Consider the following 17,678-nt stretch of genomic DNA (forward strand, 5'->3'; position numbering starts at 1 on the left):
AGCATCTAATACACAGAAAAATAAAGTACTGTAGTTATTACTTACGTTAATAAACCAGTACAGTGGAGTCTTGAGTTACGAACGGCCCGAGGTATGAACTTTTTGAGTTACGTACTTCTCCGTCCGCAAAAATCCATTTTGACTTGCGGACGGAGAATTGAGGTACGAACCCAAAAGTTTAAAAAAGCGGGAAAGCACCTGGAGCCGGGTGGCAGCGGCGCAGCGAGAGGCAGCGGCGCTGCTCCTGCTCCGGGATTGGGGCACCTCGGAGCTTTCCGGCCGCCAGAATTCCAGCCCGGCCGGGGCCTCTGCCTGTCCTGGGTGGGCCCCGCTGAGCCGAGCTCCGGCGGCGGTGGCAAAAGGCAGCGGCGAGGACGGCGGAGGAGACTCCAAGCACCCCGGTGAGCCTGCGCAGGACGGCGGGAGCGAGTTGCGGAGTGGCACTGTCGCTGGGAGGGCCCCGCTGAGCCGAGCTCCGGCGGCGGTGGCAAAAGGCAGCGGCGAGGACGGCGGAGGAGACTCCAAGCACCCCGGTGAGCCTGCGCAGGACGGCGGGAGCGAGTTGCGGAGTGGCACTGTCGCTGGGAGGGCTCCGCGCCGGGAACTAGGCGGGCGCGGGCAGTGGGTGATGGAAACAGGGGAGGAGGGCGAGTGCAGCGCGGTTGGGTGGGCGATGGCTGCCTGAATGAAGGGAAGCCAGCTGGGGCTGTAAACGGAGGCCGGGCGGGGAGGGAGGGAGCGCCGCGGGGGCCGGCTGCCTGTTCCAACTTCCTGGGCTGCGGCTGTAAACGGAGGCCGGGCGGGGAGGGAGGGAGCGCCGCGGGGAGCCTTGATGGCCGGGCACCGTGTGCTGCTGCTGCTCCCATCTCCACCCGGCCCATTCCCCCGGAGCTCAGAGGAAATGGCTGGGCTGCCTGTTTCGCCTTCCCGGGATTACAAAATATCCCCCTCTAGTGGCAGAAGGCGGAACAGCAGCTTCCCATTACTTTCTATGGACGGTACAGAGCAGATACGGATTACAATGGTTTTCAATGCATTCCTATGGGAATGCAGATTTTGACCTGCGAACGTTTTGACTTGCGAACCACCTTCCAATACGGATTAATTTCACAAGTCAAGACCCCACTGTAATAATCGAATGAGGAGAATTATATGATAAAGAGCAGATACATTTATATAGTTTTACAAATACAACCGGCCCTTTGAGGGCAACTATAATGCCGATGAGGCCCAAGATGAAATTGAGTTTGACACTTCTGTGATAGATACTACAGCTGCCTGAGCCCTCAAAGCTTGGTAAAGCATAAGGTACTGGAAGTTTGTGGGGATCAGATCTGGAGAAGTCCAATCCTCACAAATTTCCTACACCTTCTACTTTGCCAAGCTGTGTGGGCTCAGGGAGCTGCTTTATCAAACTTGCTATTATCTTAAGTATGTATGTTGGATTGCTCTACTCCAGCCAACTCTCACTGAACAATTGAATTAAAGCTTTTCTCTGTTCTGGGCCATTTCTTCAGAAATAACTAACAACAGTTTAGTTACCCCATATGCATGTCAACAGACACTTCAGGGGTGTGGGGGAGGGGGCTGCATGCACACATGCTTGGCTGTGCTGATGAATCCAGTGAAGATTCATTAACCGCCAGTGAGAAGGCACCAAAAATTACACCATTTGCCTTTCGCATCCATAATAAAGCAGGATTTGAGCTATTAATATGTCAATAACTGTCTTCAACCTCCTAGCAAACATGTCTTGTAAAGCTGGCCCTGTCATTTGGTAGAGGCAGGCAGCCCTTGCAAGCAGAAGATTCTCAGTGTCAAGAAAGGGGAGGAAATTATTTAGCTATTTAGTTTATTTTTATTGCAGTGCATGAGGGAGCTACTCATGGAATGTTCTGCTTCCTCTGCTAAGATGACTTTCTTGACTTTAAATACTATGCATCTTTATCTGGGTGTGGATGCTATGTGCTGTTTTGCCTCTGGCAAAAAGTGCCACTAGGCTACTCCTGTTTTGTTCCTATTCGTAGAGTAAATCTCATAAAGCACAGGAAACCAGCTTTCAAGTAAACACTGGATCCACCCTGGTTTTTTTTTGGGGGGGGGGGAAATGCATGTTTATACATCATTAATTTGGAGTAAGCGCCTCTAAACACATTGCCCTATAGCAGAGGTCTTCAAACTGTTCAGAGTGAGGGCCACAATATATATGTTTCAGATTTTGGAGGGCCAAACATGCATGGACATACACGCACACTCCTGCCCGCACTCCCACCCACTCACATGCACACACTCCCGCCTACCCACCTGCCTGCCTTTCCACATGCATCACCACTCTTCGCATTTTCTCCACTCTACCTGATGCAGCATCACCACTCTGCATTTTCTCCACTGCTACCTACATGTAATGCAGAATTACACCAATTCAAAACAATGCCAATTCCAAAATCATCAAAAAGACAAGGGGCATAGAAACAGACACAAACACCCATACACATGCATACAGAGATACACAAAGTACTGAATCAGGATACTCAGTTGATATGGCTTGAGACCCATAGAGAGAGAGCTCACAGAAAGAAAGCTGAACATTCACCTCCAAGAGTAGCTGAGAGCAGGAAGTGGGTACCGTATTTTTTAATCAAGTTCTCGGTGACCTGTTGAAGGCTAGGCCGGCGCCCCAGAAGGCGAATATTGCGGATGAATTCTGGAGCCAGAGGCAGAGGCAAGCTGAAGAAATCTTTCCTTTCCAGTGCCAAGTTATTCACTTTCCAACGAGCAAATTCTCTGGAGGGGAAGCCAGAAAGAGCAATAATAAATTAAGCACATTATATTCAGAGCTTTCCATGATTTTTTTAAATAAGTAAAAAAGAGTAAGCTTCTAGACCAGCCATTCTCAATAGGGGGCCCTGGCACATTTGAAGGGGGGCATAGACTGAAATCTGTGAGAAGGGGGATCCCCAAAGGTTTGTGGGGCCCCCAATAACTAAATTGATTAAATACCCAAGCAGCCTGGGCCTGACCCTTTGTGCAGCCTCCCTGATGTTTTCATGGCTTTCTTAGAACAGAATAGGGGCAACTCTACATGCTACCTCCCCAGTGATTTTTTTTAATTGGAAGTCATCCTGCCTGTTTTTGATTGGAAGCCAGCCATAATTGCAACCTAACTGAGGCAACTCTGCCTGTTGCCTACCCAGCAACTGATGAAGGCACCCTGCCTGTTTTTATTGAAAGCTCTCTCTCTCTCTGTGTGTGTAGCTTAACTCACTGACTGTGCTGGAGAAGAAAGGAGTAGTGCAGAAAAGCAAGGTTATTTTTCTTTTTTACTTGTATACGTAATGGTTTGTGTATTTGTGTGGAATGAGCGGAATGAGTCAGAAAGCCAGTAGTAGAGTAGTAGAGTGTGACTTACAGCATCTCTCTCTCTCGGGAGCCTTTCTCTGTCTCTTTTCCCTCTAAGGGGCAAGGGGTCTGCTGGGCTCATTTCATAAGTTGCTCTAAGAGTAAGTTAATAACCAGATATAGCAAATACATTTGTGTATAAATCAACCCAGGTTTTTAGGATCAATTTTAAAGACACAAGTATATGGTATATAGTATTTGTTCACTATTTTCTTTTAAAATTTTCCTATTTTTGATTAATTTCATAATTCATAATTTGATTAAATTCATAATTTTTGATTAATTTTATAATATAAATAATTCTACCCATCAGTTCCTTGGTGAAAAAAATGTTCGCAGTATGCTGTGGAATATTTATCATGTGGTTTTTTAATATATATTTTATTGATTTAATATACTACTAAACATACAACTAAATCATCAGCACACAAAAAGAAAAACCCTTCTACTAAGTTAAGCCTTTGGAGTCAGAGACTCCAAGCTTCATTGACCTTCCGTTCTCTCCAGCTGAGTTCCCAGTGCGATCTGAATGCATATACATATATAGTCAAATCTGCCCTACACTCCTGTCCTCCTCTGGGCCCAAGAGTATATTAGTTTCCAGCTTTGTTTTACATAGTCTCTTGATTGTTCCTGCAGTGCTTCTGATGGTATGTCCGGATCTGCTATGTCCCATAGATTCTTTAACAACTCTTCTATCGTTGGAGTTTCTTCGCTTTTCCATTTTTGGGCTCAGAGTAATCTGGCTGCTGTGAGTATGTTATGTTAGACAATATTTCATTTTTTTTATAATTGATTCCTGGCATGATAATCAATAATGCCATTTCAGGTTTTATATCTAATTTCTGCTGAGTAATTTCTTTCACTGTTTCCCACACCTGTGTCCAATAGACTTTTTCTCATGTCCACCACATATGATAATAAGTTCCTGCAATTTTTTTACACTTCCAACACATATTGCTGTTACCTTCTGACATTTTGCCAGTCTTACAGGTGTATAATGCCATCTATAAAACATTTTGAGGACATTTTCTCTAAGATTTACTGTTTTAATCATCTTATAACTTTCTTTCCACATCTTAATCCAATCATAAAGACCTATGTTATATCCAAAAATTTTTGCCCATTTTACCATCATCTCTTTCACCTTCTCATCCTCTAAATCATATTCTAATAAGTATGTATACATTTTTTAAATTATTTTTTCGTCAGTATATTTCCAAAGTCTGTCCACCCGCACTTTGCCCTCAAAGAAACCCACAGTCCTATCTTTTTTGTATCTTGATTCTAATTTCACCATTGACCACCAATCAACAGCCACACCCAATTTTTCTAACTCTTGTTTATCCTTTATCTTTTGTTCTTTAGTTAACAGATTTTCATATGTGGTCAGTGCTCCTTTCTGGTTCAACACTTTTAATGTGAATGCTTCTATAGGCGCCACCCACGTTTAATGCGTTCCTATTGGGGGAAAACTCACCGCTATGCGGGGAATCCTCCATCCGGCCGCCATTTTCGCCGCCCGGTAAGCGAGAGCAGGGCGCGAAAACGCTGCAGGTGGCCATTTTGTTGACCCAGTGGCCATTTTGGAACCGCTGATCAGCTGTTTGTAAAACATCACAATGCGAAGATCGGTAAGTGAAACGCTTACCGATCATCGCAATGCAATGTTTTCCCTATCTAAAACATCGCAATGTGATCGCATTAGCGATCGCAAAAAACGCATCGCTATGCGGATTCGTCGTTAAACGGTGCGCTCGTTAAGCGAGGCACCACTGTAATATAGTAACCAATTCAGTAGTCCTGCTCCCCCCCTTTCTTTCAGGTCTTGTAGCAATTTAAGTTTTATTCTTGGCTTCTTAGGCTTCCAGACAAAATTTGATGTTAAGCTGTCCAAGTCCTTAAAATACTTAAAGTTCAATAGTATTGGGAGATTTTGAGATAGGAATAATAGTTTTGGTAAGGTCATCATTTTTATTGTTGATATTCTTCCCATAAATGAGAGTTGTAGTTTGCTCCATTCCTCAAGATTTTTCTGAATTTCTTTCTGTATTGCTAAATAATTTTCTTTCATTAAATTGCTTGGTTTTTTGGTGATGACAACTCCTAAGTATTTAATTTTTTTCACCGCCTCAAAATTGGAGTTCCATGCTAATTTTTCAACATCTTCTTTCTTTATGTTTTTGTCATAAATTTTGGTTTTTAATAATTTACTTTAAATCCAGCCACCTGTCCAAATTCTTCTATGACTCTCAATAACCCTTCGAGGTTTTCTAGGGGATTTTCTAGTATTATAGCTAAGTCATCCGCATACGCTTGTAGCTTAAATTCTTCTCCTCTGATATTAAGTGACTAACAGTATATCTCTCTCTCAGGAGCCTTTCTCTGTGTCTCTTCCCTCTAAGGGGCAAGGGGTCTGCTGGGCTCATTTCATCAGTTGCTCTAAGAGTAAATTAATGACCAGATATAGCAAATACACTTGTGTATAAGTCAACCCAGGTATTTAGGATCAATTTTAAAGACACAAGTATATGGTATACAGTATTTGTTCACTATTTTCTTCTTTTAAAAATTTCCTATTTTTGATTAATTTCATAATTCATAATTTGATTAAATTCATTATTTTGATTAATTTCATAATATGTAATTCTACCCATCAGTTCCTTGGTGAAAAAAATGTTCGCAGTATACTGTGGAATATTTATCATATGGTTTCATTGCATCTCTACAAAACCCGTCTTTGCTTATGTGTTTGAACTTCATGACTACATTTTCAAATGAAAGCATGAGGGCAATCAAATTGAAATAACATTTGGATACCGTGCATCTAGTGAAGAAAGATAACCCTTTGGATTTCTTCAAAAACCTTCAAGAAAATTCTGAGAGAAGGCCAACACTGACACAAATTCTTCAAATGACTCAGAAATTAGACAACTGTCTTGTTGTATCCTATAAAATTAATAAACTGACTGCTAAAACTGGAAGTGTTCACAACATTGGTGAGTTGCTTATCCTGCCTTCAATAATATAAGATATAATAATTTTTGCTGTCATGAATTTGAGTGCCAAAGAAACAATTTTGAGTAACTCCAGTGTTGCCAGAAGAATCAATAAGATGGCACCTACCATTCAAGAGTGATTGGTCAGTTCAGTCCCACCCAAGAAATTCTACTTCCAGTTAGATGAAACTATTTTACAAAATAATGATGCTCTTCTCATGGGATTCTGGAACTGTAACAAACTGATGGAAGAGATGTTTTGCTCAGAGAATTAAAATGGATACTAAGTGACTGTCTATTTTTGAAGAAGTCAAAAACTACTGAAGTGAGAACAATATTCCAAATGAGAATATGCAACTGATGGTGCTGTAAAAAGAGTTATACCTTCTGCCTTTACTATTCATTGCATTATTCATAGGGAGCACCTATTGTCTAAGAACTTGGGAGGATGCCTCAATATTTCACTTTCAATTGTCATAAAGGCTGTAAACTTCATCAAATCCCACACCCTTCAGAATCATCTTTTCTAACAGTTATGTGAGGAAAATAAAGAAGACTTCCAAATGCTGGTTCTGCATACCAAGGTTAGGTGACTTTTCGAGGAAAACTGCCTTCAATATTTTGTTACACTCTTTGACATTATAGTTTCCTTCATGTCTGATAAAGAGCATGGAGAAAAGAGAATGCAGACATATTTTATCTGGCAAATATTTTTCAGAAACTTAATTTGTTACACAAGAACTTACATGGCAAAACAGCAACCTTGTAGATAGTAAGGAAGCCATTGTTTCTTTCCTCTCCTTTCGAGTTCCTAAGAAACTCATGGTCTACTGGCACAATAAAGGATATCCAGAATTCTTAGAATTTCTAAACCTGAAGACAATCACAGAGGTACTGAAGGATGATGACCTTATTGTTTATTTGAAGCATCTCAAGCAGATACATAAGGATATGCAAGAAAGACTTAATGATCTGTTAAACTTGAGTATCCTGGAGTGCATTTTGAATCCATCTAAAGTACAACCCACCCAAGTTGAGGCAGGAATTCAAGAGAGTTTGATTGATCTTCAGAGTGATTTAACTGCACATTGTCGGTCCAGTCAGTTTCAAAAAGATTTCTGATCAAGAGTGATCTGCCAAATAAATGTCCAACACTGTGAGAGAAAGCCCAAAATTTATATTGCCTTTCCCTCAATATATTTGGTTGAATGTGGATTCAGCACAGTAGTTTATTTGATAAAATCCAGGAACAGAATCAATATTGTGACAAAAAGTGACCTCCGACTATCATTGTCTAATTTGGAGCCTGATATCGTGAAACTTGCAGAAAAACACCAAGCTCAAGGATCGTATTAGGCCTAACAGACTTTTAATTTCATACAGTCTTTTCAAAAATTTTGTGTCAAGTATGTCAAAATGTTCATGTTTTTGTGATGTTAAATAACAAATGATTTTGTGTTTATCTGTTCATGCTGTATCCTTGTTTGACAAAGGAGTATGGAATCTGAGAAGAATTCTTAGTGGGGCTTTAGCCAAAAACAACTTGGGAATGACTGTTCTAGCCTATGGTGGAAAAGCTGGGAGGTATGGAGCCCTCTGAAAATAATTTAGCTGATTTTTCTAAATACAGTATTTTGGACAAGATGGGTTTTTAGTATAGACCACTGGCTATAGGATGCTACAGTAAAACAAGTACAGTTGTGCCCTGCTTTATGATTGCCCCGCATTACGATGACGTTTTTGCGATTGCTTTTGCGATCACAAAATGATGGTCTGAATAGGCTTTTTTCGCTTTCCCTGCTTTGGGAACCGATTCTTCACAAAATGACAATTTTCGTACACCTGATCAGCGGTTTCAAAATGGCCACCGGGTAAATAAAATGGCTCCCCGCTCTTTTCTGGGACGGATTCATTACAAGACAGCCACCGAAAATGGCCGCCCTATGGAGGATCTTCGCTGGACGGTGAGTTTTTAGCCCATTGGAATGCATTAAACAGGTTTTAATGGGTTTCAATGGGTTTCTTATTTTCACATTATGACGTTTTCGTTCTACAGCGATTTCGCTGGAACGAATTAACGTCACATTGCGAGGCACCACTGTAAAATAAATAAAACAAGTAAGCTGTAGTAAAATAAAAGGAAACACCTATATTGTACCAAGTTCTGTTCTTTGATTAATAATCTTTGTTACCTCCTTACATGTGTTTTGTTTCCATAATATCATTAGGTGTGAACTTCCCTACAGATACATCTCATACTGATTAATACATTGTATATTGTGCTTGCCCGAGAGTGCAGTTGTAAACCTCTAACAGAAGGAAAGTACCAAGCAATGGATATTCTCCTTGCAAAATGTCACAAATGCTGCAATTCAAAGTGCACTTAGAAGAGGGCACATCCCATTGAATGTAATGAGAACTACTTCTGTTAAAACATGCATGGATTACCAATCTAAATTTCTTTTTGGCGCTTTCATCATTCCTTGGATTTTCCCTCTGACAAGGATACTTCTCATTTGCCATAGTATTTTATTTCTTGCCAGTATTATCAAAGCATGCCATGTGAAGATTTGCTTTATCTGCTCTAGACTCCAAAGAGGAAATCCAGATGCTGCTGGTGAGGGAAGACAATTATCTTCACCATACAGCTCAAATGACATCCCGCTCCAATGTTTTCTGCAAAGCCCAGGTGATACTCTACAGAAAACATCAACCACCATTACCACTGCCTTATAAGAAAGTTCTTTGCTTTCCTTAAAAATTACCTTGAGAACTGTTTCCATATGAAAAATATTGCTTCAGGCAAATATAATGGCAGCTCTGCTGAAGATTTCATTGTCATGCCTAGTACCTCAGCAGCAATGGATTACATCCTGCTGGCTGTTATGGCCAGAAATGAGTGACAGCAGCAGTTTCTAGAAGCACACCATGGCCTTAAACCCAGGGTACTAAGTGTATTTCATTCACATCAGCCTGATACTAGGCTCAGAAGTATTTCTGTTCCATAATCTAGTTGTATAATCCCTCTGGTTGGTAAAGCACCAAGAAACATGTCAAAACACAGGCTGCATACAAGGCAAAATATAGAGAAGGCAAGAGGTTCTAAATAATAGGTAAATAGCATATTTATGTATGGTTTCTTTTTTTCCCCTCTTTCAGTGCTATGAAAAATAAGCAGCAAGGTAAATGTTTGAAAGAGAAGAAACCTGATATAACTCATCATAAATTATGCAGATTCAGACTATTTTATTTCACATAATCTGCAGATATTGTTTTGTATTGTTTCATCCAATAATCACAGGAAGGACTTGGAGCTACCCAGGGCACTCTAGCCAGACCTGTTGCACTTAAATCAGAGTTAAAGCACCTGCTCTATTCATTTCCCAGCATTCTCACCTAAGAAGCTTATGAAATGTCAAGAAGCAAGATTAAGAAAATGATCTGCACCCCAAACTTTCAAAAGTTTTGTTAATTTATTATGCTTTAATGTCACTGATACAGGTTTTTCCCTACACTCAAGGGCCTCAAAGCATGGGGGGGGGGGAAGAACCAACTAAAAACATAATGAAAAAGCCAACAGATGACCTAAGCAACATTATGAAATATCCACAGTAAGAAACCAACCTACTAAAACCAACACAGAGAACCATTCAACATTTAAAAAGGACATTTTTAAAAGAACTACCTTCACAATCTTCTAAAAGGTAAGTAATGCTGCAAGACAGAATAGATCATCATGGGCCAGAATGGACTTGCAGCCTTTCTTAATGTAATGCAGGACTGTGCTTTATCCATGAGTCAGCACTGTCACTTCTCCCCATCTATCAGGAGCCATACATACTCTGCCTACATCACCAAAATTCAGCAGCATAAAGGTGGCTGAATGCAGCATTATTGCCTTTCAATAATGTACTTCTGCCTTAAAATGATACTTATTTGGAAGGCAGTTAATGCTTCTGGAAGGCTTCTCAGAGTGCCCATTTATTCTAAAACACAATGCACACACATACACACATGCCTTGTTCTAACAGAGTCCACTTATGATGTTCCATTTATGACCTTGAGTGATTCTGTATTGCTCAGTCTATCAGCCTTGCAGCATTGCTGTGAAATCTGGGATGAAGAAACTTACTCTATGCAAGCAACTCTGAGCTCCTGAGATGGAAAACCTGCATGCAGACATAATTAACAACAACAGTACCTATTCCTGACTACCTATGAAGGCATTATTCATGCTGAGATCTATGCCAAAAAGGAATGTGTTGATACTCTGTGATTCTACATGTATCAGATTTACAACTGCAGCTTGTAAAGCAAGTCATCAGCCAACTAGACCTCCATTTAAGAACCATTCGCTAGTATGAGATGATTTCAGCTGCTTGCTGTGTTTCTTTGTAAACAATGATTAGCCAATTTCATTCTTTTCTTTACAATTTAACTGTAATTAAAACCTGGCTGAAGCTTATAAACACTTTAAGTCTGATTGGGAAAGATGGAGAAGCAGGGGAGTAAGATATGGCTGACAAAGTTCCACACAGCACACACACAACTGGTGCTTTTAAACCTAGATAAATGTGAAGTGAAGCAGAAAGATGGAAGTTTAGGCATAAAGGACAGTTGCAAGACTGAAGTGCCCCCTAAAACAACATTTGTAATTTTAGAAAGCTGGTGTATATGTGTTTGTTCTGAACAGTAATTAAAGGCACATTTCACTATTTGGTTTGAAAATATTTATAAAGTGTTAGGAATAATGATTGTCACAATAGAGTTCTATAAGGAACCTCTAAAGTGTGGGCAGGGAACCACTGTGATCACAAATCTATCAATTTTTTTACTTCAACTCCAGCAGTGCATAGCAGTTGCAACCATGGGCAAGCCTGGTCAACCAAAAACAAGTTTACTTTACTTTCAAAGTACTTAAGCATAGGTTTTGTGATACCTAAGACCTCACAACAACCTTGCCAGGTAGGACTAGATATGATTCTTCAATGGTAGCAAGCTAGTGATCATTTCTCCCTTCTGGATTTAGTATAGCCTTACTGTTCCAAGAGATCAAATCTTCCAATTGTCTTTAATAGTATTTTTCTTAAGAAAATAAAGATTTTTCAAAAACAGTTTTTAGATGTGCAATAAAGCAGTAGTAAAACATAGCCTCAGGCTTGTGGTTACATGGAACTACTAATCCTAATTAACATAAGAAAAAGCTAAATCTAAGTATAGCAAAGGGGGTATTCCCCTCCTTCTTTTCTACTCATCTACATTCTGTAACAAAGTAATTTTCCTCTCCAAAAACCTTCCAAAAATATCAGCTCCTTTCTCCTTTCTCCCCCATCTTTTTCTACCTTCTTCAGACCTCCCCTTTGTCCCCCTCCTCTCAGCATTACATTTTGCCAGTCTGGGGCCTCTTGGTCCGGCCTTGACTGTTATCTTGATCACACTGTACAAGCTGAGCTGTAAATTAGCTGTCCATTTTCTCTCATCCTCAATGACTACAAGCCCCACTCTCCTTCAATATCATCACAATGATTAAATGACCTTTGTGGAATCTTTTGCTTTTACTTGAATTCTCCCAATTAAAAGGAAGCTGTAAGCAGAACTAATTTCTCCTTTGTAATTCATTCCCATTACTCACTAGAATGTTTTGCTCATTTATAGTGTTGAAAAAATAAAGTTACATTACTTGTTGTGCTGCTATGGGGGTTTTGTTGTTGTTGTTGTTGTTGTTCTTGTTGTTACTTTCCATCACTTTGTGGGAAAGAATGGCAGTTAGAGAACTCAACTAGCCACCCCACAATAAGCTGCCCCTTTGCAAGAGTATTGTCCCAATGAGCAAACAGCAGACATGCATCAAGTTAGCTCAGAAACTTTTATCAGAGAGACTGAGTTTTTGCAAAAGGAACCAGTGTTACAGCTGTTAGAAATGCCACAGAAACTGTGAAATGCGCAATGGACTCTCAAGAGTCAGTTAGAAAGCCACAGAGCCAAGCTTTTCCTGTAGTGGGCCCAATTACTCAAGCAGAAGTGTCAGGTTTGAATTCAGAATAAGCTAAATTACTTTATGACCCAGAGACAAAGGCCAGAACAGTTTTGCTAAGCTTGGGAAATGTCTCATCAGAAGATTTTTCTTTGAGAAAAGCCTCAAGAGTTCAGAGTAGACATGGTCTAGAGGGGTGGGGAATAAATAAATAAATAAATAAATAAATAAATAAATAAATAAATAAATAAATAAATATACTGATGTCAAGTCACATTTGCCTATGAAAAAGAGTTTAGATGGTTTTAAGATCCAGGGTTGTTTTACTCATGTTTTGCCGATCCCAAGAAATTTATTTGTAAAATGAGCTGTTCTCCTTTTTTCAAGAAATGTCTGGATGATGATTTTACTCTAAGCGTAGTGAGAGAAATGACTAATCAGCTAGAAGATTCGGATATACCTGTAGTTTTCTATTGAAGTGTCGACAGGCTATTGTGTTGTGAGTTCAAGATAGGTTTCCTGAGGAAACAAGATCCTTCAGTGCAGTTAGTCGTTCCTCAATTTTTTCTCTACAATGTCTTAAAACTAGCACATGAATCTTCTCACAAGCATAAAGTCACAAGCATAAAGTATTTTTATTGGGCAAAAATGAAAAAGTGTGTCAAAAATATTGTAAAGTTTTGAGAGGAGGGGCAGAGCTACAAACAGCGAGGCAGCAAGGAATCTGGGCTCCCCAGAATTCTGCTGCATGTCGTGAATCCAGACTCTCCCCAAGAAATTGGAGGATAGGGAGGGCCAGGAGAAGCCCACCCTGAGTCGTAGGAGAGCGGAGATCTTCTGGGGGGTGAAAAGCAACCACCTCTCAGATTACTCCTTCTCCAGACAAAGGATTCCACCGATGCCATTTTTTAACGTCGTCTTAGCTGTGAAGCTCCGCGGGCAGGAGGGAAGCATGAAGATTTATGAATGACTGCATAAACAAGGACTAATTGGTTTCAACATCGCCTCTGTAAGTACAAAATAAACTTAAGTGGCTGATTTCAAAGAAGATAGTGTAATCTTGGAAGCGGCAAATAAGCTTTAAACCCAGACAGATCGGTATTTTATTACTGCATCACGCCTGAATAACAGAAACTGGAACTGACAAGGACAGAGACAGAGACTCTATCCCCTTATCCCCTGTCCTCGGTTGAACAACTCACAGCTTCTCTTAGAAACTTTTATAATACAGTGGTGCCTTGCATAACGAGCGCACCGTTTAACGATGAATTCGCATAGCGATCCATTTTTTGCGATCGCTAATGCAATCACATTGCGATGATTTAATAGGGCAAAAATCGCTTTGCGACGATCGGTAAGCGTTTCACTTACTGATTTTCGCATAGCGATTTTTAAAAATCAGCTGTTCGGCGGTTCCAAAATGGCCACCGGACACCCAAAATGGCCACACGCAGTGTTTTCGCGCCCTGCCCTCGCTTACCGAGGGTGCGAAAATGGCGGCCGGATGGGGAAACTTCGCTTAATGGTGAGTTTAGAAGCCATAGGAACACATTAAACTAAGTTTAATGTGTTCCTATGGCATTTTCCGTTCCGTATAGTGATGTTTCCCCATAGTGACGGTTAATCTGGAACGGATTAACCTCGCTATGCGGGGCACCACTGTAGAAAAAAAAAGAGGTTTAAGGAGGCGAGATGCTGCAAGAGGTGGATTTTAACTTAATGGAAGTTTTATTATGACTATTTGGTGAAAGCTGGAGTCTGGGTCAGTATAATAAATCATCAGCTCTGCTGAGGATCTGACTTTTATTACTTAAGTACTTTATGGCTCTCGGCTGGAAGAAGTAAGCAAGCTGTGTTGAGGGCTACTTTCTTCATAATAGGCAATGTTTCTTCTAGTGAGGTGTACATCTCGAAATTAGAAAGCATCTTTGCCCATCTACTTTTCAACGAAGATGGATTTAACAGAAGATTTAAGAAATGCCTTTCAGAACATGCAAATGAACATTCTGAACTATCTTGCAACTCAGTTTTGCGAACTTCAGACTGTGCTTTCGGACAGGAAATAAACGACAGAGCATTGGGAATTTTCGTCAGAACAGCTTACTGAAACGGAAGCAGATCAGCCCACTGAAATGGGAGCAGCACAAGAAAAAGGGACTTTATTTATTTTTAGAAAGGAGGGTGAAATCTTTAAAGAGGAGGTTAGGAAAATTGATTTGTATTGTGTGAGAGAGGATCAGCTGGGTGAAAAAGAGATGTGTCACCGAAGGGTGAATATGTAAAACAAGGAAGCGGAAAAACGAGGCTGAAAGATGAGTGGCCCATAAGGTTGCATAGGCTGCTCTTTCATGTCTGCAGTAATTTTTCTCCTGAGAGTTGAGCTCTCTACTGACAGAAGCAACTGGATGTAGGATTTCATCTTTACCTTTTTGCAATAATACAGCTCTTAGGCCCAAACCTGAGGACGTAGTTTGCATCACAAAAGGTATGTCAATGTCAGGTAATTTCAGAATAGGATTAAAAGTGAGCTGATTTTGCAAAACTGCAAAAGCATTTTCACAAACTTGTGTTCAATTAATTTTAACAGATTTTTGCTTCCTTATTAGCTGGCAAAACCAATTTACTGTAGTCATGAATGAACTCTTTGAAATGATCAATCAACCTGAGAAATGCCAAAACTTGTTCTCTTTCTGTAGATGTAGGCCAATTTTTATGGCTAACACTCGAATATCTGAAGGTTGGTAGTCCCCTTGTCCAATCCAATAACCCAAATAATAAATTTTTTCCTCTAATCCAATGGCATTTATCAGCTTGTACCTTCAAACCAACATTTTGCAATCTGTATGGTACAATTTCAACATGTTCCGTGTGGGAAACAAAATCAGGACTGGTCACCACAATATCTTTCACATAATTACATGCAAAAGGTAAATCATTTAGTATTTCATCAGCAATTCTCTGAAAAGTAAGGATAGTATTCTTCAAACCATGTGGTTATTTGTTTAAACAAAAATTCCCGTGGCTGACAAAATTGGTTTTATTTTATTTATTTATTTATTTATGGACTTATATACCGCCCCATAGCGCTACAAGCACTCTCCGGGCGGTTTACAATTTAATTATACAGGCTACACATTGCCCCCCCCCCCAGCAAGCTGGGTACTCATTTTACCGACCTCAGAAGAATGGAAGGTTGAGTCAACCTTGAGCCGGCTACCTGGGATTTGAACCCCAGGACGTGAGCACAGTTTTAGCTGCAGTACAGCATTTTAACCACTGCGCCACAAGGCTCTTTTTATCTCTTGACTCCTCATCTATCACAACTTGAAATAAACCTCCTTCTACTCTAAGAACGGAAATGTATTCAGTATTAGTTCCCCTCTCTGTAATAGATTCTACACTTGGCAAAGAAATACAATCTGGTTGTTATCTGGTTCAACTGACTGAAATCTACTTCAAAGACAATATGATTTGAATTGTCCCTGGGCATAGTCCCTACAGGATTATGCCATTCAGATTGGCTAGGCCAGGGGTCAGGGAACTTTTTTACCTTTTACCCCGCAAAAAATTTATATACGCCAACATTGCCCCCTTGATACGAAAGGAAGGAAACCATACATTATTTGAATTAAAAATATTATTGAATCTACACAGGCTGTGTACCGAACTAGGAAGATGCACCAAATTTGATAAACATGTGCACTATTTTTGCTGGAACACATTGCACTCCAGCCATGGTGTGGTATAGGGAGTAGTAAGGTGTCCAATGTGCCTAGCAAGTTGCATTAAATTTTTGCTAGCTTGCAGAGGATCATTAATGGCTGCCAGAGTGGTGCTAGCAATGACATGCTTTCTAGAGACAGCCAACGCAGAATTGGGGGTGTGCTTGTTTCCCTACCACTTTAATCATTCTATGTGTGGTGTGCAAAAAGGAACAAACCAGGTTAAAGGTCATGTCACCCACCCTGGTGCCACAGCCCAATATCAAAGGACCAGTGTGATTTTTTTATCATCACCAATGGAAAACTCAGCAGTGGTCAGAAGATTGGAAAAGATCAGTCTACATCCCAGTCCCAAAGAAGGGCAGTGCCAAAGAATGCTCTAACTACCATATAATTGCACTCATTTCACACACTAGCAAGGTTATGCTCAAAATCCTCCAAGGCAGGCTTCAGCAGTACATGGACCGAGAACTCCCACAAGTACAAGCTGGATTTTGAAGGGGCAGAGGAACTAGAGACCAAATTGCTAACATTCGCTGGATTATGGAGAAAGCCAGAGAGTTCCAGAAAAACATCTACTTCTGCTTCATTGACTATGCAAAAGCATGGCAGAAAGTGAGGAGGAATTAAAGAACCTCTTAATGAGGGTGAAAGAGGAGAGTGCAAAAAAATGGTCTGAAACTCAACATCAAAAAAAGGAAGAGCATGGTCACTGGTCCCATTACCTCCTGGCAAATAGAAGGGGAAGAGATGGAGGCAGTGACAGATTTCACTTTCTTGGGCTCCATGATCACTGCAGATGGAGACAGCAGCCACAAAATTCAAAGATGCCTGCCTCTTGGGAGGAAAGCGATGATAAACCTAGACAGCACCTTAAAAAGCCACCCTCCCCCCCTTAATTCAGTTTCACTTTTGCTTGCCTGCCTGTTCATTTTCAGTTCTTAGTCTCTCTCTCTCTCTCTCTCTCTCTCTCTCTCTCTCACACACACACACACACACACACACACACACACACACACACACCCTCCCTACCTCCATTTTGTACATTTAAATAAGCTTGACGAAGTCCTAGGTCTCTCGCACCTTTCTTTCTTCCCTCCTTCCCTTGCTTGCTCCTTTCCCTCCTGCTGCTTCTTTGCAGTCACTTCCGCAGGAAGCAGTCATTCAGAAGCCCCGGATTGGCTGATTGCCCGGGGCTAATCCCCAGCTGCATCCAATTAGGCTTATCTCTCCGATCTCTCTAACAGAACGGAGCATTTAGGAGCTCCCTGCTGCAACGAAGGAAGTAACAGAGCGAGGTGGTTTACAATTAAAGCTTTGGCTCCAGAGGGTGGGGGTGGATGGGAGGGAGGGAGGTAGCAGCCTGCTCATTACCCCCAGGATTTTCACTTTTACCCCAAATGGGGTAATTTATCCCTGTTCCCCGACCCATGGGCTAGGCTCAATAATTTCTGAAACCAGCAATTTCTGAACCATCTTCTCCACATAAGGTAAAGGTAAAGGTAAAGGTTCCCCTTGACAATTTTTGTCCAGTCGTGTTCGACTCTAGGGGGCGGTGCTCATCCCCGTTTCCAAGCCATAGAG

At 40.9% G+C, this 17,678-nt stretch overlaps 1 protein-coding gene across 4 annotated transcripts in view; it reads right to left on the reverse strand.

Moving 5' to 3' along the window:
• BRINP2 (BMP/retinoic acid inducible neural specific 2) overlaps positions 1-17,678 on the reverse strand; it is a 195,682-nt gene that overhangs the window by 105,121 nt on the left and 72,883 nt on the right. For 2 of the 4 annotated variants that reach the window (XM_078392389.1, XM_072998201.2), the window contains exons 1-2: positions 2,594-2,784; positions 2,305-2,395 (exon numbers count right to left, since the gene is read on the reverse strand). In XM_078392389.1, the coding sequence (XP_078248515.1) occupies positions 2,305-2,380 (76 nt within the window). In that variant the 5' untranslated portion in view covers positions 2,381-2,395; positions 2,594-2,784. Of the gene's footprint in view, positions 1-2,304; positions 2,396-2,593; positions 2,785-17,678 lie in introns of those variants that run through there. The other 2 variants (XM_020815123.3, XM_072998200.2) reach the window with 1 other exon arrangement.

The sequence above is a fragment of the Pogona vitticeps genome, chromosome 4, assembly GCF_051106095.1.
Source record: "Pogona vitticeps strain Pit_001003342236 chromosome 4, PviZW2.1, whole genome shotgun sequence".
Classification (NCBI taxonomy): domain Eukaryota; kingdom Metazoa; phylum Chordata; class Lepidosauria; order Squamata; family Agamidae; genus Pogona; species Pogona vitticeps.